This window comes from Phocoena sinus, chromosome 7 (genome assembly GCF_008692025.1).
Source record: "Phocoena sinus isolate mPhoSin1 chromosome 7, mPhoSin1.pri, whole genome shotgun sequence".
Taxonomy (NCBI): domain Eukaryota; kingdom Metazoa; phylum Chordata; class Mammalia; order Artiodactyla; family Phocoenidae; genus Phocoena; species Phocoena sinus.
In genome coordinates, this window is record NC_045769.1 from 63,552,573 (window position 1) to 63,573,259 (window position 20,687).

At 39.4% G+C, this 20,687-nt stretch overlaps 2 protein-coding genes and 1 non-coding gene across 12 annotated transcripts in view; 2 read left to right on the top strand and 1 right to left on the bottom strand.

The window, feature by feature from the left end:
- Nucleotides 1-1,060, bottom strand: part of PPIG (peptidylprolyl isomerase G) — a 41,479-nt gene extending 40,419 nt beyond the window's left edge. Inside the window, exon 1 of one of the 4 annotated variants that reach the window (XM_032636718.1) lies at nt 900-1,060. The gene's annotated coding sequence lies outside the window, so the exon portion shown is untranslated. Of the gene's footprint in view, nt 1-488; nt 600-899 lie in introns of those variants that run through there. The other 3 variants (XM_032636722.1, XM_032636720.1, XM_032636721.1) reach the window with 3 other exon arrangements.
- The window catches only part of FASTKD1 (FAST kinase domains 1), a 44,173-nt gene continuing 23,915 nt past the window's right edge, over nt 430-20,687 (top strand). For 2 of the 7 annotated variants that reach the window (XR_004350635.1, XM_032636713.1), the window contains exons 1-4: nt 10,188-10,285; nt 12,298-12,815; nt 15,468-15,536; nt 19,715-19,840. Coding sequence is in view for 5 of the 7 variants with exons in the window: in XM_032636713.1 (XP_032492604.1) it covers nt 12,481-12,815; nt 15,468-15,536; nt 19,715-19,840 (530 nt within the window). In the remaining 2 variants the exon portion in view is untranslated. Of the gene's footprint in view, nt 451-10,187; nt 10,286-12,297; nt 12,816-14,818; nt 14,838-15,467; nt 15,537-19,714; nt 19,841-20,687 lie in introns of those variants that run through there. The other 5 variants (XM_032636714.1, XM_032636715.1, XR_004350634.1 and 2 more) reach the window with 5 other exon arrangements.
- TRNAE-CUC lies at nt 2,510-2,582 on the top strand. Its single transcript has one exon. It is a non-coding gene; the product is annotated as a tRNA-Glu (tRNA).

A 20,687-nucleotide genomic window follows, 5' to 3' on the forward strand; every position in this document is an offset into this window, starting at 1 on the left:
AGTACTGTTGTGGGAAGAAATTAAAATCAATGCACAAAATGGTGCTTTCGTAACATTTGCAAAACGACTGGGAGTTTTCCATTCCCGCAGACCTCGATTCAACACCTTAAAAGACTAAAGACGAAGCAAATTCGCACACTTCCCCCAAGGCATATGGAGCTCCGAAGCCATCACCCTCCTCCAAAACAGTAACTATCTCCTGCTAAAAGGCCTGCACTGCTCACAGCTCCTCGGAACCGTGGGAGAACTTGGAGTCAGCTCTGGGATGAGAAGGGAAGAGCCTGGATTTGAGTTTCAGGAGAACTAAGTGGCCTGTGTCACTTCACCACGCACGATAACCGGCTGTGAGAGGAAAAGGTCGGAGTAGGGGGAAAGCCTAGCCTAATCTTAAACCCTGAGATCCTGGCTCCTCGCCTGCCACTCTCCAACCCTAATCTGACAGGACGGCAGGTAACGCGTCCCACTTCCCCACCTATCCTCCCACCTACCCCGCATTCGTGCTTAGTCTTACGATTTTGAAGCATCAAAATCACCCCGGCTCCCTAGAGTTCAGGCCACCATCGCTGCCGCCATATTACAGCTTGTGCGGCAAAATGCGTCAGGGAGGGAGGTGTGCGCCCGAGTGGAGAGGGCGGGGGCGGGCAGGGGGAAGGCCGTTTCCCAGGCCCGTGAGGCACGGTTAGAAGGCCTCTGCAGCCGCAAGAGCTGCAAAGCTAGCGTCACGATCTTTGGGGGCCGCCTCTGGCACCTGGCAGCCCCGATACCTCGAGGGGAGGCGGTAAAGTCGGTCTGGGCCTATCGCGTCGGCTCCGCCCCTCTCCTCGGGCCCTTCCCGCTCTCGTACCCCGGCACTGCTGCAAAGGACGCCACCGAAACAACACGGGCCCCGTGCCACCTACTTGCACTAGTACACTCTCCTCTTCCCGGGGTCCAGTCCTTTAAATCGCTTCAAATCTACCGCCGCCAGAAAAGGCGCTAAGGCCAATGACCGCCTCCCTCCCCCCAGTCCCGGCGTGGAGGGAAAGCGTCGCGCCGGAAGTACGTCACGGCGCGGCGGACCGCATCTTCGGGTGATCCGTCGATCGCGTCATCTCACCCTCCCCGGAGTTCTAGGATTTTGGTGTCTGTTAAATGCCTGGTTTATAGGTAACTTAATGCTTTCTGTGTGAGTTGATTGAGAGCGTTTGAAACCGCCATGTCGTTCGTGAAATGAAGTGCTTCACTTAATAAACATTTATTGATCCTCTGCCAGGGTACTGGGAAGGAGACCCTACCTTCAAGGAGCTTCCAGGTCAGCTTCCAGTTAACGCTATGACACAAGTTCTAAAAAACAGATGAACAAAGTGCTATTTGACAAAAGGAAGAAATTATAAAGGGCATTGACGCTCTTTGTTGTCGTTTTTAAATATTCTCACAGCAGCCCCATGATACAGATTATTATCCTTGTTTCACAGATAAAGAAATTGAGGCTCAGGGAAGATAAGTGCCTCTCTCCCAGACACACTGTTCCTAAATACCAGAGCAAGGCTTTGACTGCAAATCCAGTTCTCCAGGGGAGACCACTATTTTGGGACATATATTGTTATTTAATTGTTTTAACAGGCTAAGAATCCCTAGATTTTTAGAATTAATTCCCCCTGCTATTCAGGGGAGTTGGCGGCAATCATTGTGGAGATATGGGGTGAGTGAGTTTTAAAGGAAACAGCTAAGAGGACTTAGATTTTATTACTGTATGAAAAGAACGTTAAGTTACAATCATTTAAATTTTTCACTCATTTACCTGAGGTAAATTAGTAATTATCAACAGCAGTTGGGCATGTGGTACTCTTAAGCATCTTCACCAATTTTATTAGCTGTAAAACTGAGAGGACAATCCCTGCCACTTTTAAGCCATTGCCTTCATTGCAGGGGAGGAGCAGCATACTCCTCTTTGAACAGTTCAGAGGTTGTATGAATTTACACTTTGCAGTGAGGAGGGCAATTCTACAATACCTTTAAAAATCCGATTTATACTGAGCACTCTATTAAGATAGTTGGTTTGTTTGACTTTTGTTTGTTCAGAATATATTTTTATTTAGCTATGATATACAGATTTACTTTTTAGATTTCTACTTACTGGTAGAGGTAATGTGTGGCATTGCTGTGACATTGGTGTATTCTCCCTCTTTCTCACCCATTCAGTCAGAGACATCTTTGAGGATATATTACAGATTATACCATAGTTAACATTTTGAAGTGTACAAAGGTGACGTTACTAATCTTGTTCTAGGATATACTATCTTGCTAGAGAGATAGACTTTCATATGAAGTGACTGAAGAATTATTTAACAGTAAAATATTAATAAGTACTTAGATATAGTATACATTATAAATGGTCAGATTTTAGGAGATTCTTGAAAGAAGTTTTGAAGCAGCATTACAAATGTCCATTCAAGGACTGGTGGCTGGTGCTGAACTATAACAAAGTTTTCACTGCTCTTTTCTTAAGAAGAGTTGTTTTGGGGGGAATTCCCTGGTGGTCCAATGGTTAGGACTCAGCACTCTCACTGCTGGGGCCCCAGGTTCAATCCCTGGTTGGGGAACTAAAATCCCATAAGCCATGTGGCACGGCCAAATAAGTTGTTTTGTTCATTTTAATTAAGCATATCACCTTTTCTCAGATGGTTATAGAATGTGATAGTTGTTTTCTTTCTCTAGATGTCCTTACTTGGACAAACGAAAAATTGGCATGCTTTGCTGGGTCTCAAACATGTTGAAATTTCATTGGTCTGTGAAATCCAAAACTTTCCCAAATAGATTTGACATGGATTTATTGTTCCAAGAAGGAAGAGTTTGCAAGTAACAGGAAGTATTATTATCTACGTTAATTTGGTGGCTTAAAGAACAAAGGATTTATTTCTCTCTTACATAATAGATCTGAGGTGAGAGGGCCAGATCAGAGGGCAGCTTTACTCCATATAGTCAGTCAGGACCTTGAGTTCCTTATATATAATTCCAATATGCTCCAGGTCCTTGACATTGCATGATTAGAGTGTATTGCTGGTTTCAGGCGGCAGGAAGGAAAGAGGTTATGTCTTAAGGCCTAAACAAGGAAGTAATACATGCCACTTTGCCTCTAATTCCATCAACAAAAACTTAATTGCAGGGCCAAACCCAATTACAGGGTACTGAGAAATGTAATATTGACATGTGTCCAGAAATAAGACAGGGCCAAACCCAATTACAAGGTACTGAGAAATGTAATATTGACATATGCCACAACTACTGAGCCTGCGCTCTGAAGCCTGTGAGCCACAACTACTGAGCCCGTGTGCCACAACTACTGAAGCCCACGCACCTAGAGCCCATGCTCCACAACGAGAGAAACCACTGCAATGAGAAGCCTGTGTACCACAACGAAGAGTAGTCCCTGCTCGCTGCAACTAGAGAAAGCCCGTGCTCAGCAACGAAGACCCAACACAGCCAAAAATAAAATAAATAAATTTATTTTTTAAAAAAGATAGTTATTTGCATAATTAGTTTATGTGACCATTTTGAACTATAAGTACACAAGATTTGCTGTGATGTTGCTAGTATTTTGAAATACATATAGACTCGCACTTGTAGGTGAACTGTTAGAATCACTTTTATTAACAGATTTAAAGAAAAAAATTTTATAATCATCAAAACGGGGTTTCAAGGGGTGACTTCAGTTAGACCTTAACTTACTTTGTATGCCTTTTTTAAGGGTAGGATTTTAAAATTAAAGTTTAACATATATTCATAAACCGTAAGTATAGCTTCATACATTTTTACAAAGTGAACATACAGGTGTAACCTCCACTAGATTAATACATAGAGCAATATCAGCATCCCGGAAGCACCCCTCATACCCCCACCCCATAATGCTATCACCCCACCCCTATCAAAGATAATTTCTATTTGGAGCTCCATCAGCATATATTAGTTTTGTCTGTTTTAGAAACTTATATAAATGGAATTATGCATATATATTCATTTGTGACTGGCTTTTTTGCTCAACGTTGTGTTTGTGAGATTATCAATATTGCTGCGTGCAACAATAGTTTGTTATTTCTAATGTCCGTATAGTACTCCATTATATGTGTGTATTAGTTGGGGTTCTCCAAAGAAACAGAAGGAATAGGATATAAATAGGAAGAGAATTATTATGAAGAATTGGCTCACGTGATTATGAGGGCTGAAAAGTCTCACAATCTGCTGTCTGCAAGCTAGAGACCCTGGAAAGCTGGTGGTATAATTCCAGTCCAAGTTCCAGATCCAGGGGAGCTGATGGTGAAAATCTCAGTTCAAGGGCGGAAGACCAATATCCCAGCTTAAGCAGCCAGGCAGGAAGCAGAAGGGGTGAATTCCTCCTTCCTGTGCCTTCTTGTTCTATTAAGGCCCTCCATGAACTGGATAATGCCCACCCACATTGGGGAGGGCAGTCAACTTTACTGAGCCCACCAGTTCAAATGCTAATCTCATCCAGAAACACCCTCACAGACACACCTAAAAATAATGTTTAATCTGGGTAGCCCTTGGTCCAGTCAAGTTGACACATAAAATTGACCATCACAATGGGTATTGAATAATTTATCCATTCTACTTTAGATGGATATTTGTGTTGTTTTTGAGTTTTAGATATTATGAATAAAGTTTTTATGAACATTCTTGAATATGGTATATTGGAGCACATATATTTTGCATGTACGTTGGAAATATACCTAGGAATGGAATTGTTGGATCTTAGGGTGTGGATAGAATCAGCTTTGGTAGATACTGCAATGAGTTTTCTGAAGTGGTTGTACAATACTTTTGTTGTATGTGCCTTTTTCTTTTTTTTTTTTTTTTGTGTTACGTGGGCCTCTCACTGTTGTGGCCTCTCCTGTTGCCGAGCACAGGCTCCGGACGCGCAGGCTCAGCGGCCATGGCTCACGGGCCCAGCCGCTCCGCGGCATGTGGGATCCTCCCGGACCAGGGCACAAACCCGTGTCCCCTGCATCGGCAGGTGGACTCTCAACCACTGCACCACCAGGGAAGCCCTGTATGTGCCGTTTGATTCCAATATTAGTGAGAACTCTCATTTTCAAATAAGAGATGCCCAGCTTGAAGTAGTTTAGGTAAAATTGGGAATGTATTGCTTCGTGAAACAAAACTGTTGGACACTGTGGTGGCTTTAAAAACATGTCCGTAAGTTCCTTAATGTGACTTTCTTCCAACGACTAAGGCAAAGTGATAGTTTGTGATTTTTGGAGACTAGGTCATAAAAGCATTTTGATTTCCTCCTTGCTGTGTCTCTTGGATAGGGGAAATCAGCTGCCATGTCTTTAAGACACTCAAGCAGACTATGGAGAGGCACGTGTGGCAAGAAACAGGCTTCCTGGAAAAAGCCATAGAGGAATTGAGGCCTCCTGCCAACAGCCATGTGAGTGAGCCATTTAAAAGCAATCCTCTGGCCTCAGTCAAGCCTTCAAATAACTCCAGTCCTTGTTGACGTCTGACTTCAATTACGTTAGAAATTGTGAGCCAGAACTGTTTCGCTAAGCTACTTCTGAATTTCTGATCCACAGAAGCTGTGGGATAATAAATGTTATTTTAATTCATTAAGTTTGGGCATGTATTTTATACAGCAGCGTATAACCAATACAGAGAAGAAAAAATAGATGGAATGTCACGGAACTTCTCTCTTGTCTAATTCTACTTACCTGTTTTTTGGCTTCATTCTCTTGACTGACTCCTTCAAGAGGCTATGTCACATCTTGATAAACGGAGTCTCTGCCAGCTCCAATTATAAAATGCCAGAAAAGTCTTCGATTAGCATTGCAGTGACAGCCCCAAAATTTGTGCCTCCCCTTACAAAGTGAGGGGTGTCACTGGGAAATGTTTGTGCCTCCCCTTACAAAGTAAGGGGTGTCACGGGGAAATGTCTGTCCTGCTAAGAACTACGTTTTCTTGCATCTGAGTAAGCATATGCAAATACTTCTCATCAGTGGAAAGTGCATGAAAATGATGTGTATTACATCCAGACCAAGATATTTATGAAGTGCTGTGCTTTTCCATGTCATCTCTTCCTGTTTCCATCAGCTGGATCCAGAGTATTTTAAAGGCTTGGGAGATTATTGAAGAAGCCTAGTTTCCTGAATCTCTGTGTGGAGAAAAGTCCTCCACTGACCAGGGATACCCACTGGTTGTAATGTGATGCGATTGAGAAATCAAATTCTGTAGATTAAGCCATTGATATTTGGCTTTATTCATTACAGCAGACATCATTACCCATCTAATAGGCCAAGGTCCTGAAGCAGTACTAGATTTGGTCTAGCCTGGGTCATTTCAGTCTTTGTAGTGTGAAGTATGGAGTCTGATACCAAAAGAGGGGAAGTAGATGGGCTGGACTACTACAATTAACCTACCTTTACTTTAGAACAATGAAAATTTTTGCTTCTACCCATAGATAAATTAATTATTGTTCTAATTTTCTATTATATTGCCAATATTATGTTTAACTTTTTAAAAGTGCATGTCTATTGTCACATATATTTCACAGTAATATAAACAAGTGTATAAATTTGAACATTCTATAGAGGTTTAAAATTTAATAATTGCCCCAACCCTTTACAATTACATTTCCTTGAGGTATCCAATGATACTCTTCTCTATTCCTATTCTAACATTAAAAAATCCTCATTTAGTATCCTTCCTCCCTCCCTTTGACAAAAATGAGATCACATCACACATATTACATATTATGCTTTCATTTGAATAAAAGTGTAGGGGCTTCCCTGGTGGCGCAGTGGTTGAGTCCACCTGCTGATGCAGGGGACACGGGTTTGTGCCCCAGTCCGGAAGGATCCCACATGCTGCGGAACGGCTGGGCCCGTGGGCCATGGCCGCGGAGCCTGCGCATCCGGAGCCTGTGCTCTGCAATGGGAGAGGCCACAGCAGTGAGAGGCCCGTGTACCGCAAAAAAAAAAAAAAAAAATCATGAACATCTTTGATATCTATACAGCATTCCATAGTATGGGCATACTATAATTTATCTAGTCATTCTCCTATTGGACATTTCAGTTGTTTCAAGTTTTGGTTAATATAAACTATTGTAATAAACATCCTTTTATGTATATCCTTATATATTGAGGTTTATAAATCTGTAGGAAAGATAGCCAGAGGTGAGATTATTGGGTCACATAATACATACACTTTGGGCCTCTCACTGTTGTGGCTTCTCTGGTTGCGGAGCACAGGCTCTGGACACACAGGCTCAGCGGCGATGGCTAACGGGCCTAGCCGCTCCGCGGCATGTGAGATCTTCCTGGACCAGGGCACGAACCCGTGTCCGCTGCATCGGCAGGCGGACTCTCAAACACTGCACCACCAGGGAAGTCCCTTGAACATTTTTTCACGTGCCTGTGGCCATGGAGTAAGGTCTATTGAAGTCCTTTGCCCATTAAAGAAATCTTTTTGTCATTGGGTTGTAGGATTTCTTTACATATTCTAAATATTAATCCCTGCAGATACATCAATTGCAATATTTTCTCCCATTCTGTGGGTTGCCTTTTCACTCTGTTGATAGTGTCCTTTGATGCATACAAGTTTTTTTAGTTTGATGAAGTCCAGTTAACCTATTTTTTTCTCTTGGTGCCAATAATTTTGGTGTTATATCCAACAAACACATTTTTTTACTGGCAGAATTACTCCAGGAGAAAAAGCATTCATTAACTTGTGATAAAAAAGATAAACAGTTCCTGTTGTTGGGAAACTGATCTGATGTTCATAGCTAAGCATCAATGTTATTTCAAACTAATCTGGCACAATTTAAAGCATGTTGGCCTCCTGTGGGAATAAGGAATCTCATAGAACAGCAAGATCAGACAAATTCACTATGCAACACAAAATACCAAAGATTCCCCTTTTGCTAAATGAATGAATGCTACTTCTTTACCAATTTCAGCTTTATCCCCACTTCGGTCAGCCTTCTCTATAGTTAAAATTTATTAAGGTACCCAATCACAGAATTGCCCTGTTTCCTGACAGCACCCAAGATAGGGCAAACCTCATCTTCCTTAGGCCCTCCCCGAAATTACCCACCAAAGCCCAAATCCTGTAAGAGGTTCTTTCTAACACTCTTTTATTGAGCTGCCAAATGGTTTCCTACAGTGTTCATTTTCCTGAGCTGTAACAAGAAGTCCATCAACTGCAGGTTCCTGGTGGGTTTTGGCTGAAGGGCATTGACATTTACTAAGAGGAAAGTTAGAGCCACCCTTTGTTAACCACTTGTCAGCCCTTGTAAAAGATACTTCTTCGTGACTTAAATCATTAGCTAAAATGAAATTTTATAGCTGTGGATTTAAATTATTACCCTAGTTCTCAGGTGTGATTTGTATATAAATATGTATTTTATGAATGCCCTAGACTGCAGGTAAAGGAAAAAGTCCCTAACAGTGACTAAACAAAAAGGATTTTCTTTTCTTACATGGACAGTGTTTCTAGAGGAAGGCAAGCTGCTGGCATCTGTTTGTTCCTTAGACTTGTCTCCTAATAATTCCACAAACAGGTGAGAAGGAGACAAACAGCCCCTAACAAGTGAAGAAACTGTCCTGTCACTATCATTTAGGCCTTACTGTTGCCAGGAGCTGATCTGGCACTCATAGCTCGGCCTTGGTATTCTGTTGAACATAACAATTGCACAGAATGCCAACATGAAACAAGGTTACTCTCTGACTAATGGGTCAAGACCAAAACAAGACCATTCCGTAATTATACCTGAACTCAGACAAAAACAAGAATATTGTCCAAACTGGGACTTCCCTGGTGGTGCAGTGGTTAAGAATCTGTCTGCCAACGCAGGGGACATGGGTTCGAGCCCTGGTCTGGAAAGATCCCACATGCCACAGAGCAGCTAAGCCCATGTGCCACAACTACTGAGCCTGCGCTCTAGAGCCCATGAGCCACAACTACTGAAGCCTGCGTGCCTAGAGCGTGTGCTCCGCAACAAGAGAAGCCACTGCAAGGAGAAGCCCACGCACTGCAATGAGTAGCCCCCACTCGCTGCAACTAGAGAAAGCCTGCGTGCAGCAGCAAAGACCCAATGCAGCCAAATATAAATAAGTAAATAAATTTATTTTAAAAAAAAGAATATTGTCCAAACCACAAAAAATGACCAAACATCCACTTATCTTGGCTAATATGAGTGAGGGCTGCTTCTTTACCAATTACAGCTTCAACCTCACTTTGTTCTTTCTGCCTTCTAGATAAAGTTTATTAAAATACTCAGTGAAATTCTCACAGCAGCTAATGTATAGAAAAGTCCCTCTTAAACCCCTGAATCACTTAACACAAGGCCAAATACTATAGTAAGTTCTTTCTAACACCATCTTAATTTGACACCGCTTAGGGTGTGTTCTGCTTCATTGCAGCCAACCAGTAATTCCAACTTTAGGTGTATTCCTGGTGGTCTTTGACTGAAGGGCATTGACACAGGTCATGCTGAGTCTCATCCCTATGCTTTTTCTCGCATTTGTTCTGAAACCCCTTCTGTCCTGTGCATTCAGATCGACCTCAGTTTTCATATTTATTACCAGTTGATCTAGTTTCCAACAATCCAAATCAGTGCTACTCCAAGAGTGCTCTGCGATTAGTGGTTGCCTAGGGTGTTAGGGGTGTGGGTGGAGTGACTGCTAAATAGTTACAGAGTTTCTTTTTGGAGTTATAAAAATATTCTAAAATTGATTGTGGTGATGTTCCACAACTCTGAATTAAGAAAAGCCACTGAATTATACACCATAAATGGGTGAATCGTATGGTGTGTAAATAATTTCTCAATAAAGCTCTTAAATTTTTTGTGGTCTGGAACTGGTACCTGCCTACCACTACGCAAGTGCAGAAACTGAGAGAAGTTTGATGCTTTTATAGCATTCGATAGTTAACCCATACACGTTGAACATAAATAAAAATCTGGACGTGTCTTTTCCATGTTTAAGTTTTCAAATTTCACTTTTCTAAGTATTCATTTCTACTGTATATTATAAAAATATCAGTCTTCACGGACTGGGAGAAAACCTCATATAGTTGAGAAACACGTGCCCTAAGGACCTATAACTTCAAGACGTGTGGCCCGAGTGTCTCAATGAGGAACTACAATACCCAGAATTCCTGCCAAATGCGTAAGCGACGTCTGTTCCTCCGACCTCGCCGCGACGTGCCCTTGGGCGTGTAGTGCGTGCTTTTGGTAGAGCACGCTGTGTTCGCCTGGCCTCTTTTCATGGTTTGGGGACGGACACCACGAGAGGTAAGGTGATGTCTTTCGAGGAAAGGCTAAAAACTCTGGGATATGAGGGAGGCGTGAGCGACACAACCCAGCCTGTTGCGTCCCTTGCTGGGAGACGTGGAATAGGCTGGAGTTCTGAGCCCTCGTAACCAGGCTTAACCGTGATCCTTCAGAAAAGTTCTCTGGCGTTGAGGGAAAAACTTGCCCGCAGGTCTCGGCCGGGTGGCGGCGATAGGTTTTCTTTTTGCTCACAGCACATTCTCGGGCCGGGACCCTGGGTTCGGCTGAGAAACGGAGGCTTTCTTCCGGGTATTGGATTTCCCGGAGCGCGGAGGACTAGGGCAGAGCTGATCCCTCTCCCAGCCAGGACCGGGAGACCAAATTCATTCGTTCAGCTTCACTGTGTGCCAAGCGCGGAGGATGCCTGCCATTTGCAAAGGGTGTCCTTGTGTATCCTGCACAGTACCTGTTCACGGCGGGTAACCTATCTCTCATTTATAGTACCAAGGCCCCTCCTTTGGTTAAGTCACTTCCCCAAGGTCACTTAGCTGGGGACTTGACACCTTGGTATTGTAACCAGTGGGTTCTTTCCACTTTCAGATGTGAATAGGCAGGAGACTCTGCTTTGTGCAGAGTTTTTTGTGTATGTGTGTGATCCAAGTCGGCTTGGGTCGGGATGCTGTACAGATTGCCACAAAGTAGTCAATATTGTCTCATCGTTTTTTCTTGGGTACAGACAGTTTGGCCTAGCCATAGGATTCTGAGGCATACTTTTAGTGTTGGTTTGTTGATGTAATGAGGATGTTCAAGTTGAAAGAACTGGGTGGTTGTCTCAGCTTCATTAGTACTAGAGTAGTTTTTTTTAACCTTTTTGAACCTAGCTTTTCTCTGTAAAATGCAAATGATAGCATCTACCTGGCAGGTTAATTGAGAGAATGTAATGGGATAACGTATTTTAAAAGTCCTTTGTAAAATGTTGCAGCAGTGTTAGATGATAGGATTTTAGTCCCAGCTTTTCTAACCATTGTTTCTCAACTAGAAATATAGACATTTATAAATTTTAAAAACAAATTGTTCTTTTTCTTTATTGTCTTTGGTTCTCCTGTTGCATCACTACGCAACTACATTACTTGATTTCTTCATATGTCCTGATTGGGCTTTAATCATCTCATTTATTGCTTAAAACCTACTTAAGGTCAATAGTGATTAAACTGTTTGAGTTCTTTTAGTGTACAAGGAGAAAGGAGCAAGAAATTATCTTGAAAGCAAATATACCAGAAATCATCCCTCTGAAAAAAACATTTTTTATTATGGCTCTGAATTAATGGCTACTCTTCGTAGAAACTATAAAGGCAAAATGTTTATTTATTGCAGTTTTATTCTTCTATTTAAAAAGATGCTTCTTTCTGGTTTGGGATTTTTTTTTTTTCCCTTCTGCTTTTATAGTCAAATTTGAAAACTTCATGTTAAGTGTCAGATTTATCATTTTTAAAATGGAGTGTGGGGGGCTTCCCTGGTGAAGCAGTGGTTAAGAATCCGCCTGCCAATGCGGGTCATGGGCCTCGAGCCCTGATGCAGGAAGATCCCACATGCCGCGGAGCAACTAAGCCCGTGTGCCACAACTACTGAGCCTGTGCTCTAGAGCCCGCGAGCCACAACTACTGAAGCCCGTGTGCCACAACTACTAAAGCCCACGAGTCTAGAGCCCTTGCTCTGCAACAAGAGAAGCCACTGCAATGAGAAGCCTGTGCGCCGCAACAAAGAGTAACCCCCGCTCACCGCAACCAGAGAAAGCCCGCACACAGCAGGAAGACCCAATGCAGCCAAAAATAAATACTAAAATAAAATAAATAAATAAATAAAATAGAGTGTGGAAGGAAACCCCTTTTCCTGGATATTTAGTTGTGGATTAAATCCTGCTCTCAGGTTCAGGCTAAGAACAAAGTGTGTAATTAATGGAGGAAAAGCTTGTTATTTTAATTAGAATTTTGGAATTTGATAGTTATAACTGTGTTAAACTGATTTCTTTACAGAAATTGCATATTGGAATGAGATTTGGAGTCATCATAATGGAAGCAAGCTACATGAAGGAAAAACAGTTATTTTTATACCAGCATATTGCACCTGACTGCTAGTTGCAAATGGTTTTCTTTACGTAAGAAAATTTGTGATATAAATGAAAAGATAGTTCTTTTCCTAGACTGATTGTTTACAATATGCTTCGCCTAAGAGCTATTTGTCCATTCTCCTGGAGAGTGTTTCAGCTTCGACCCTTTAGTTTCGAACCATTACTTAGTCAGATGAATAAGTGTACAGATGAAGAGCAAATATTTGATCTTATTGAAAAAAACAAAGCCATACTTTCAGAAAAGCAAGTGGCATGTGCACTCAGTATGCTTTGGCAGTTTCAAAAGCAGAAGATCAGCTTGTTAAAAAATGTGGAATGTATCAGAAACCATCCCCAATTTCTTACTCTTCATAATTTAGCTACAACTAAAATGGAATTCATGAATGACAATACCTTGGTGAATGTGTTATACATCATACAACAGTAAGTAATATACTTTTAGATTTTATAGAAATGATTGTAGTTTATTTTTATATTTAATTTTCTAAAAAGCTCTAAACGGGAAAAAATGTTTTTTTCCCTTTTTCCTGATAAGCTAATTTTTTAAATTTTATTTTAATTTTATTTATTTTTGTCTGCATCAGGTCTTCGTTGCTGCGTGCGGGCTTTCTCTAGTTGTGGCGAGCGGGGCTACTCTTCATTACAGTGCGTGGGCTTCTCATTGCAGTGGCTTCTCTTGCTGTGGAGCACAGGCTGTAGGTGAGCAGGCTTCAGTAGTTGCAGCACGGTGGGCTCAGTGGTTATGGCACACGGGTTTAGTTGCTCTGCGGCATCTTCTCGGACCAGGGATCGAACCCGTGTCCCCTGCATTGGCAGGTGGATTCTTAACCACTGAGCCACCAGGGAATTGCCCTGATCATCTAATATTTTAAAGATATGTAGAGGATATTCTTTGATTATGGTAATCATTTCACAGTGTATATACATATCAAAACATTATGCTGTACAACCTAAATATATACAATTTTTGTTAATCATATGTCAATAAGGTTGGGAAAAAATTTAAAAAGAAAAGAAATTTTACATCATTCTCAAGGGAATCCAGCCTTCAGAAGAGCTGGATGTCCTAAATGAAGAATTGAGCAGCTATATAAAGGGAAAAAGGACACAAAAGTTAAAATTAATCTGTTTGTTAGTCTCATTGGTGAAATTATCCAAGGTGCAAGGGCCATTTAAGTAGCTATAGATGTCAGCACTGTACAAAGCAGAGATACAGTTGTTTTTATTAGGGTGTCAGTGTATACAAGAAAGGGGCTTAAGGCTTTACTTATTCTGGGGGGTGGTGTTAGACTAAAAAAGAGTGACATCCCTTTTTTGGTGGTCTTTCTCAGATTTGCAAAGTTTTTTCTCTGAGGTACATGGTGGGATGGGTATGATAATCAGTTTTGTTTTCTCAGTGGTCATATTAGTTTGGAAAATGCTGAATCAGACGAAATTAAACAGATCTTTATTGGACTTCAGAGCATTCAGAGCCTGCAGGACTCTTCAATATACATATGCTAATGTATATTGTGAACCTTTTAGCGGGGATATTTTCCAAACTTACTTATCCACAAAACATTGTGTTGAACACCTCACAAGAACACTGCACAGATGGAGGAATGCTGCTTCATGGTGATTTGCCCCCAAACCGCATTTCTGTGTATCCCTCCTAAGTCATATTTTAGTGAGGAAAGGATTTAAGAGTAAAATATAATTTTGTTTTCAAGTTTTTAAAATAGCATGTAGTTTGATTTTGTTTCATGACTCAACCTGAAAGTCTTTGACTTTTAGGAGACAAAATAACCTAGCCTTAACATTATAAAGATGTTGAAATCGGTTAAAAAGAGATTTTTATATGTACAACATATAATATATATTGCTTAATTATATATAGAAAATATCCATTGTTAGTGAAGGTATATGCTTTGCATTGTTAGTGAAGGAACTGCCATATGCTTCTGGTGGTATAATACGTATCCAGAACTATAAAAATGTCCTCGGACCCAGTAATTTTGCTTCTAAGATTTATCCTAAGAAAGTAACCTGAGATACATGTAAAGATTCTTGGGCTTCCCTGGTGGCGCAGTGGATAAGAATCTGCCTGCCAATGCAGGGAACACAGGTTCCATCCCTGGTCTGGGAAGATCCCACATGCCACGGAGCAACTAAGCCCTTGCGCCACAACTACTGATCCTGTGCTCTAGAGCTGGTGAGCCACAACAACTGAAGCCCACGTGCCTAGAGCCTGTGCTTCGCAACAAGAGAAGCCACCGCAATGAGAAGCCCGCACACCGCAACAAAGAGTAGCCCCCGCTCTCCACAACTAGAGAAAGCCTGCGTGTAGCAATGAAGACCCAAAGCAGCCAAAAATAAATAAATACATAAGTAAATTTTTTAAAAAAAGATTCTTGTATGTGGTTATTCATCCCAACATTGTTATAATATTGAAAAACTAAGATCCTAGTAAGTTGGTGAATGTTTAAATGATAATTTATTCACATAATTAATAGTACACAACCACTAAAAATTATGTTTTGAAGAATATGTAATGATATGGGTAAATGTCCACAATATAATCTTAACTTACTGAAAAAGGCAGGATATAAAAATGTAAAAGAAATATGTATGTCTTTAAGTATGTAGAAAAATAACTGGAAAGAAATGCTCCAAGTTAATGATGGTGGATATTTATGAGTAGCAGAGTTATAAATGATTTTTATTACCCACTTAAAGTTTTTCTTTATTTTACAAACTTTCTCCTATAGAAATATTTTTGCGGTCAGAGCAAAGTAGTACGTGTTAGATGTACTTTTAACATAAAATATATCATTGAACATTTTTATTGTTCAGTGGAGGTCATTGAAATGTACAGATAAAAGGATGAGAAGGGCATGGGATAAAGTATAGGGGTTTATTAGATTGTACCAAGAAATCAGAATATTGAAATGAGACCAGACCAGAAATAAGGACTGATTGTGTAAGAATATAATAACTTGTGGTTTACTTTTGCATTATAATCCTTACTGCATGTATGTTTTTAATAATTTTAAAATGTTTCTGTATAGAAAATTATTTTCTCTTGATTTTATTGAGGTTTGGTTTTGAGGCCCATGACCCGCTAGTTGAAGCACTAGTTACAGAAGCATGGAGAAGACTGGAAAGGCAAGTACTCTGGGTTTTTCAACTAAGGTCAGGGTTGTCCTTTTCAGTGTTAGCACAGTGAAATCTTATAGGGAAAGAATGAGGAGCTGCTGCCTAACTATCAAGCTTCATTAAAAAAATGTATTTAAATTCAGTTTACTTCGAGGGGTTTTTGATCTTGTAAAGTGTGTTTATTTAGCATGGTGAAATCTTGTAGGAAAAGAATGGGGAATGTATTTTTTTCCTTAAGAGAGAAAGAAAAGTATTTCAAATATTCCCTATTTAAGGGTGTGGAATGTAGTGTGCTTTAAACATATATAATTAATCAAATTATAAATAGAGTCACTGCTATTCTTGGACTAGGCTTTCTGAATTTTTCTGAAAGAGTTCTGCTTCAGAAAGAAAAACATTCTGAGTGATAGGCTGTCAGTAAAAACCCTAGATGTTCAGGAGTCATAAAAGGAGAAAGAAGATACCAGTTCAGGAGAAAGGAAAGCTATATAACTGTTTAGCAGCATCTATAGGTACTTGTCTATCACTCCATCTTTATGAAGAGGCAGTGAGCAGAGTCTTAGAAGCTAACAGTGTCTTAGAAGCTTTCAGGTCCACTGCTGTGAATAGTATCAATTCAGATCTCTTTCCTACTTTATACACAGCTATATCTTTAGCATATTGCCATAATCAATAATCATCTAGAACGGGGCATGACCAGAAATACAGCCGCCCCCTCCCCCATCCCACACCCCACGTTCATGGGGAACCTGGTGCTAAACCATTGGTAGACGACCTACTTCTGGGTGGGGGGTTTCATAGTAGCAGAGCAGCTCCCTGCTGTGATCTATTGAAAGTCAGCCCTCAACACAAGGGTTTGTAAAAAAATAAAAAGAGAAACAAAGAAAAAAGAAAGCAAAAAAAGAAATAAAAAAATAATTATCTAGAAAAATGTGAAATTTGTTGAGTATTATGAGTACAGAGAAGCCTATGGTATCCTATACTATACTATTTATGTTTTATAAGAATATATGAGAAGCTCTCCGTTTATAAAACAGCTGAGATAGTAGCAGAGCTCATTTTGGCTATTTATGAAAACTTGGAATATTTAAACCTAGGGGTTCTGGATAGCCAAGGTCCATCATTAGTAGAATAAAGCAAATGTTAGTGAGGAAAGGGAAAATCAAGGTGGGAAAGAGACAGGAGGAAAACCACAGAACAATGCTCCCTCTAAACCAAATAGTAACCTAGGGCAGAAGAGAAACTATAGTTGTTTATTTGTGTTTAGATGAGAGGAGCAGCATAAACTTTACAGCTCCTCCTTTGTAGCAGCATATGTTTAAAGCATAAACAATGGTAAATTCTTACAACTGTAGTCATATAAAGCTCTGTAGGCCTTTGTTGTGTGAGCTGGATTAAATTAAACAAGATCTCTGGGCTTAGAAATTCCACATTCATTTACTGAATGGTGGTTTTAGTTAATCTTATTATCTAAACCTGTCTGTTTTCTCTCTCCATTTTTGCATTCTCTCTACCTGTAACTATCTTTTTGTTGAGGGTAAGGAGAATAATCTTAGTGCTTTCATGAGCAATTCAAACTAGTCTTCCCGCAGTATCCAAGGGCAGTTGGTTCTAGCATCCCCTCAGATATCAAAATCCATGGATGCTCAAGTCCCTTATATAAAATGATGTAATATTGGCATAAAACCTACAGACATCTCCCATCTACTTTAAATCATCTCTTGATTAATTATAATACCTAGTACAATGGAAATGCTATGTAAATAGTTGCTCAGCATGCGGCACATTCAAGTTGTGCTCTTTGGAGCTTTCTGGAATTTGTTTTTTAACTGAATATTTTCGATTTGCTGTTGCTTGAATCCATGGATTTAGAACCCTTGGACACGGAGGGCCGACTCTACTAGGTCTTTGGGGGTTAAATTTGGTCATTGTTGATAATAGCTCAAAACTTTTCTTCAAAGCAGCATTAAATGGTATGTGTATTACTCATCTTGAACAAATCAGTTGTAGAATAGGTGCTTTTTTCATTTTGGTTTTACTATCTACTACTTAAACAATTAAATTACAGATATGCAATTATACTTCCCAGTGAATCAGACATTTCTTTTTAATTTTTCTTAATTTCACAATAGCTCAGGTGATAATGACTTTGTTTTATATGGTGTTTTTTTAATTTGTAGCAATACTTTTATTTTTTTATAATACTAAGTAATAAAATTTTTTAAACCCTAATTTGTATTCCATGTGTAGAATTTCTAATAGAATCATAGAATAAATGTTAATTTCTGATTTTTTTATAGTCATGGTGGCCTATGATGTTAAATTTTTGTTACTGCGGTAACTTAATTAAATGATTTTGCTATAATATCTATGAATTTGTTATATAAATATAATTTGTAATGATTCAAATAGGATAGATTATTATGAATTAACAATATGGTGGATCATAGCAAGAATAATTAGCATACATTTGAAATTCAAATTAAAAACCCTCTTTATTATGGAAGATTTTAAACATTTACTAAAGTAGAGAAATTAGTATAATGAACTCCTTTGTACGCATCATCCAGTGTCAACGATTACCAACATATAGCAGTCTTGTTTTGTCTAGATCACCTCCAGTTCCCTCCCTACCCTTCAGTATAGTTTAAATTGTGGTATCATTTCATCAGTAAATACCTTAGTATATATTTCTGATAGACAAAAAGCACTCTTTAAAAATATATATATAATCACCATGCCATTTTTTATACCTACGAAAATGAATAATTATTCCTTAAATTCCCTAATAACTGAGTTCAAATTTCCTTGATTGCTCTAAAAAAGGTCTTTTTATAAGGCAGTTTGTTTAAATAAGTATCCAAACAAGGTTTACTGATTACATTTAGTCAAGTTTTTCTCTGCCCTTTTTTTTTTTTTTTTTTTGCGGTACGTGGGCCTCACTGCCGTGTCCTCCCGCTGCGGAGCACAGGCTCCAGACGCGCAGGCTCAGCGGCCATGGCTCACGGGCCCAGCCGCTCGGCGGCATGTGGGATCCTCCCGGACCGGCAACGAACTGCGTCCCCTGCATCAGCAGGCAGACTCCCAACCACTGCGCCACCAGGGAAGCCCTCTGCCTTTTTTTTTAAGTACTCATTTTATTAAAGGATATCATTTAAAATTATACCAATCATAAGTATGCATCTTGATGAATTTTCACATACTGAAAATACACTTATACTTCTGTGTAATAGCACCAAGATCAAGACAAAGAATATCACTAGTTTCCCAGAAGTTTCTTTCATGCTCTCTTCCAATCACTCCCTACCTTCCTGCCCTAAGAGTGACCACTCTCTTGGCTTCTACTACCATAAATTAGTTTTGCTTTTATAAAAATGAAATCCTGGGAATTCCCTGGTGGTCCAGTGGGTAGGACTGGGCACTCTCAACTGTTGTGGCCTAGGTTCAATCCCTGGTTGGGGAACTAAGATCCTGCAAGCCATGCAGCGTGGCCAAAAAACAAAAAGAAAAAAAAGCGAGAAATCATATAGTAAGAACTCTTATACCTAGTGTATTTCACTCAATATATTTTAAAGATTCTTCCATGATATTGCGCTATTTGTTATTTTTTTATTGCTGTATAGTATTCTAGGAATATGTGCAATTTATTCACTGTACTCTTGATGGACATTGAGATTGTTGCTATTTAGCATTTAGTTTTTTGCTGTTACATATTATGCTGCTGTGCAGTTCCTTATGCTTGTCTTTTAGTGAATTCAAAGTCTTTAAAAATCTGTAACAATTCTCCTTCCTGCTCATTTGTCTTGCCATTTACTTGTTGAAGGAATTGAGTCATTTTTCCTATAGGAAAATTCTGAAGTTTTTCAAGCATGATTGTAGTAGAGGTTGTTTTATTTGTTAATATACAACCTTGAGTTGAAATTATTCTGTCCTCAAAAAATTAATATGTAAATGATTCAAACAATTTCAAGTGTTTTTTCCCCTTTTTAAAATCTTCAAGTAGAATTTGGCTTTTTAACTCTTAGCCTGGGTTACTTTTATAATAATAAATAATCAACATTTTAGAAAAATTCATTTTATAGTAGTAATATATTAGTATTTTTTATTGCTTTTTATTTTATAACTGTGTATTATGTTTTAAGTGAAAATAAATAGTAATGATCCCCTTTGTATATTTACTTTAATAGGTTTGATATTAATATGCTGTCAAAATTTTCCTCTTGCCTGGCAGATCAACATTTATGTTTTAGTCCATTAATGGGAAAAATAGCTGATATTGTAAATAGGAACTTGGAAACGATACAGGACTTAAGGTAAATCTATGTAGGGGCTTTGTGTTATGGTGGAAAGATTCTGGGCTTTGAATGCACACACACTTAGACTTGCTAGTTCCTAACTGTGACTTTATAATCTCTTGGAAGTTCACTGTCCTCATCTATACAACAGGTATAGTAGTATCTACTGTGCAATGTTACTGTGGGAATTAGAGATGAAATATGTAAAGTATAACACAATGTTGTGAAGATTTGTGATTTTTCCTTACTTGCAAGCTAACATGTTTGCCTACCATCCTTACAACCTCATTTAACCTTAATTACCTCCTGAAAGGCCCTACCTCTAAATATAGTCATATTGCCAGCTAGGGCTTTAACATATAGATTTGGAGTGGGGGGGAACCATAGTTCAGTCTATAGCATACACCAGTGTTCATAGCAGCATTAGTCATAATAGCCAAAGGGTGGAAACAACCTTAATGTCCATCAACAAATGATTGGGCAATCAAAATTTGGTATATACCCACAATGGAATATCATTCAGCCTTAAAAAGGCGGGAAATTCTGATATATGTTACAACATGGATGAACCCTGAAGACGTTATGCTAAGTGAAATAAGCTATACACAAAAGTACAAGTATTGTATGATTTCACTTTATATGAGGTACCTAGAGTAGTCAAATTCATAGGAACAAAGTAGAATGGTTGTTGCCAGGGGTTGGGGGAGGGGAGAATGGGGAATTACTGTTTAATCGGTAGTTTTAGTTTGAGAAGATGAAAAAGTCTTGCAGACGGATGGTGGTGTTGGTTGTACAACAGTATGAATGTACTTAATACAACTGAACTGTACACTTAAAAATGTTTAAAATGGTAAATTTTATATTA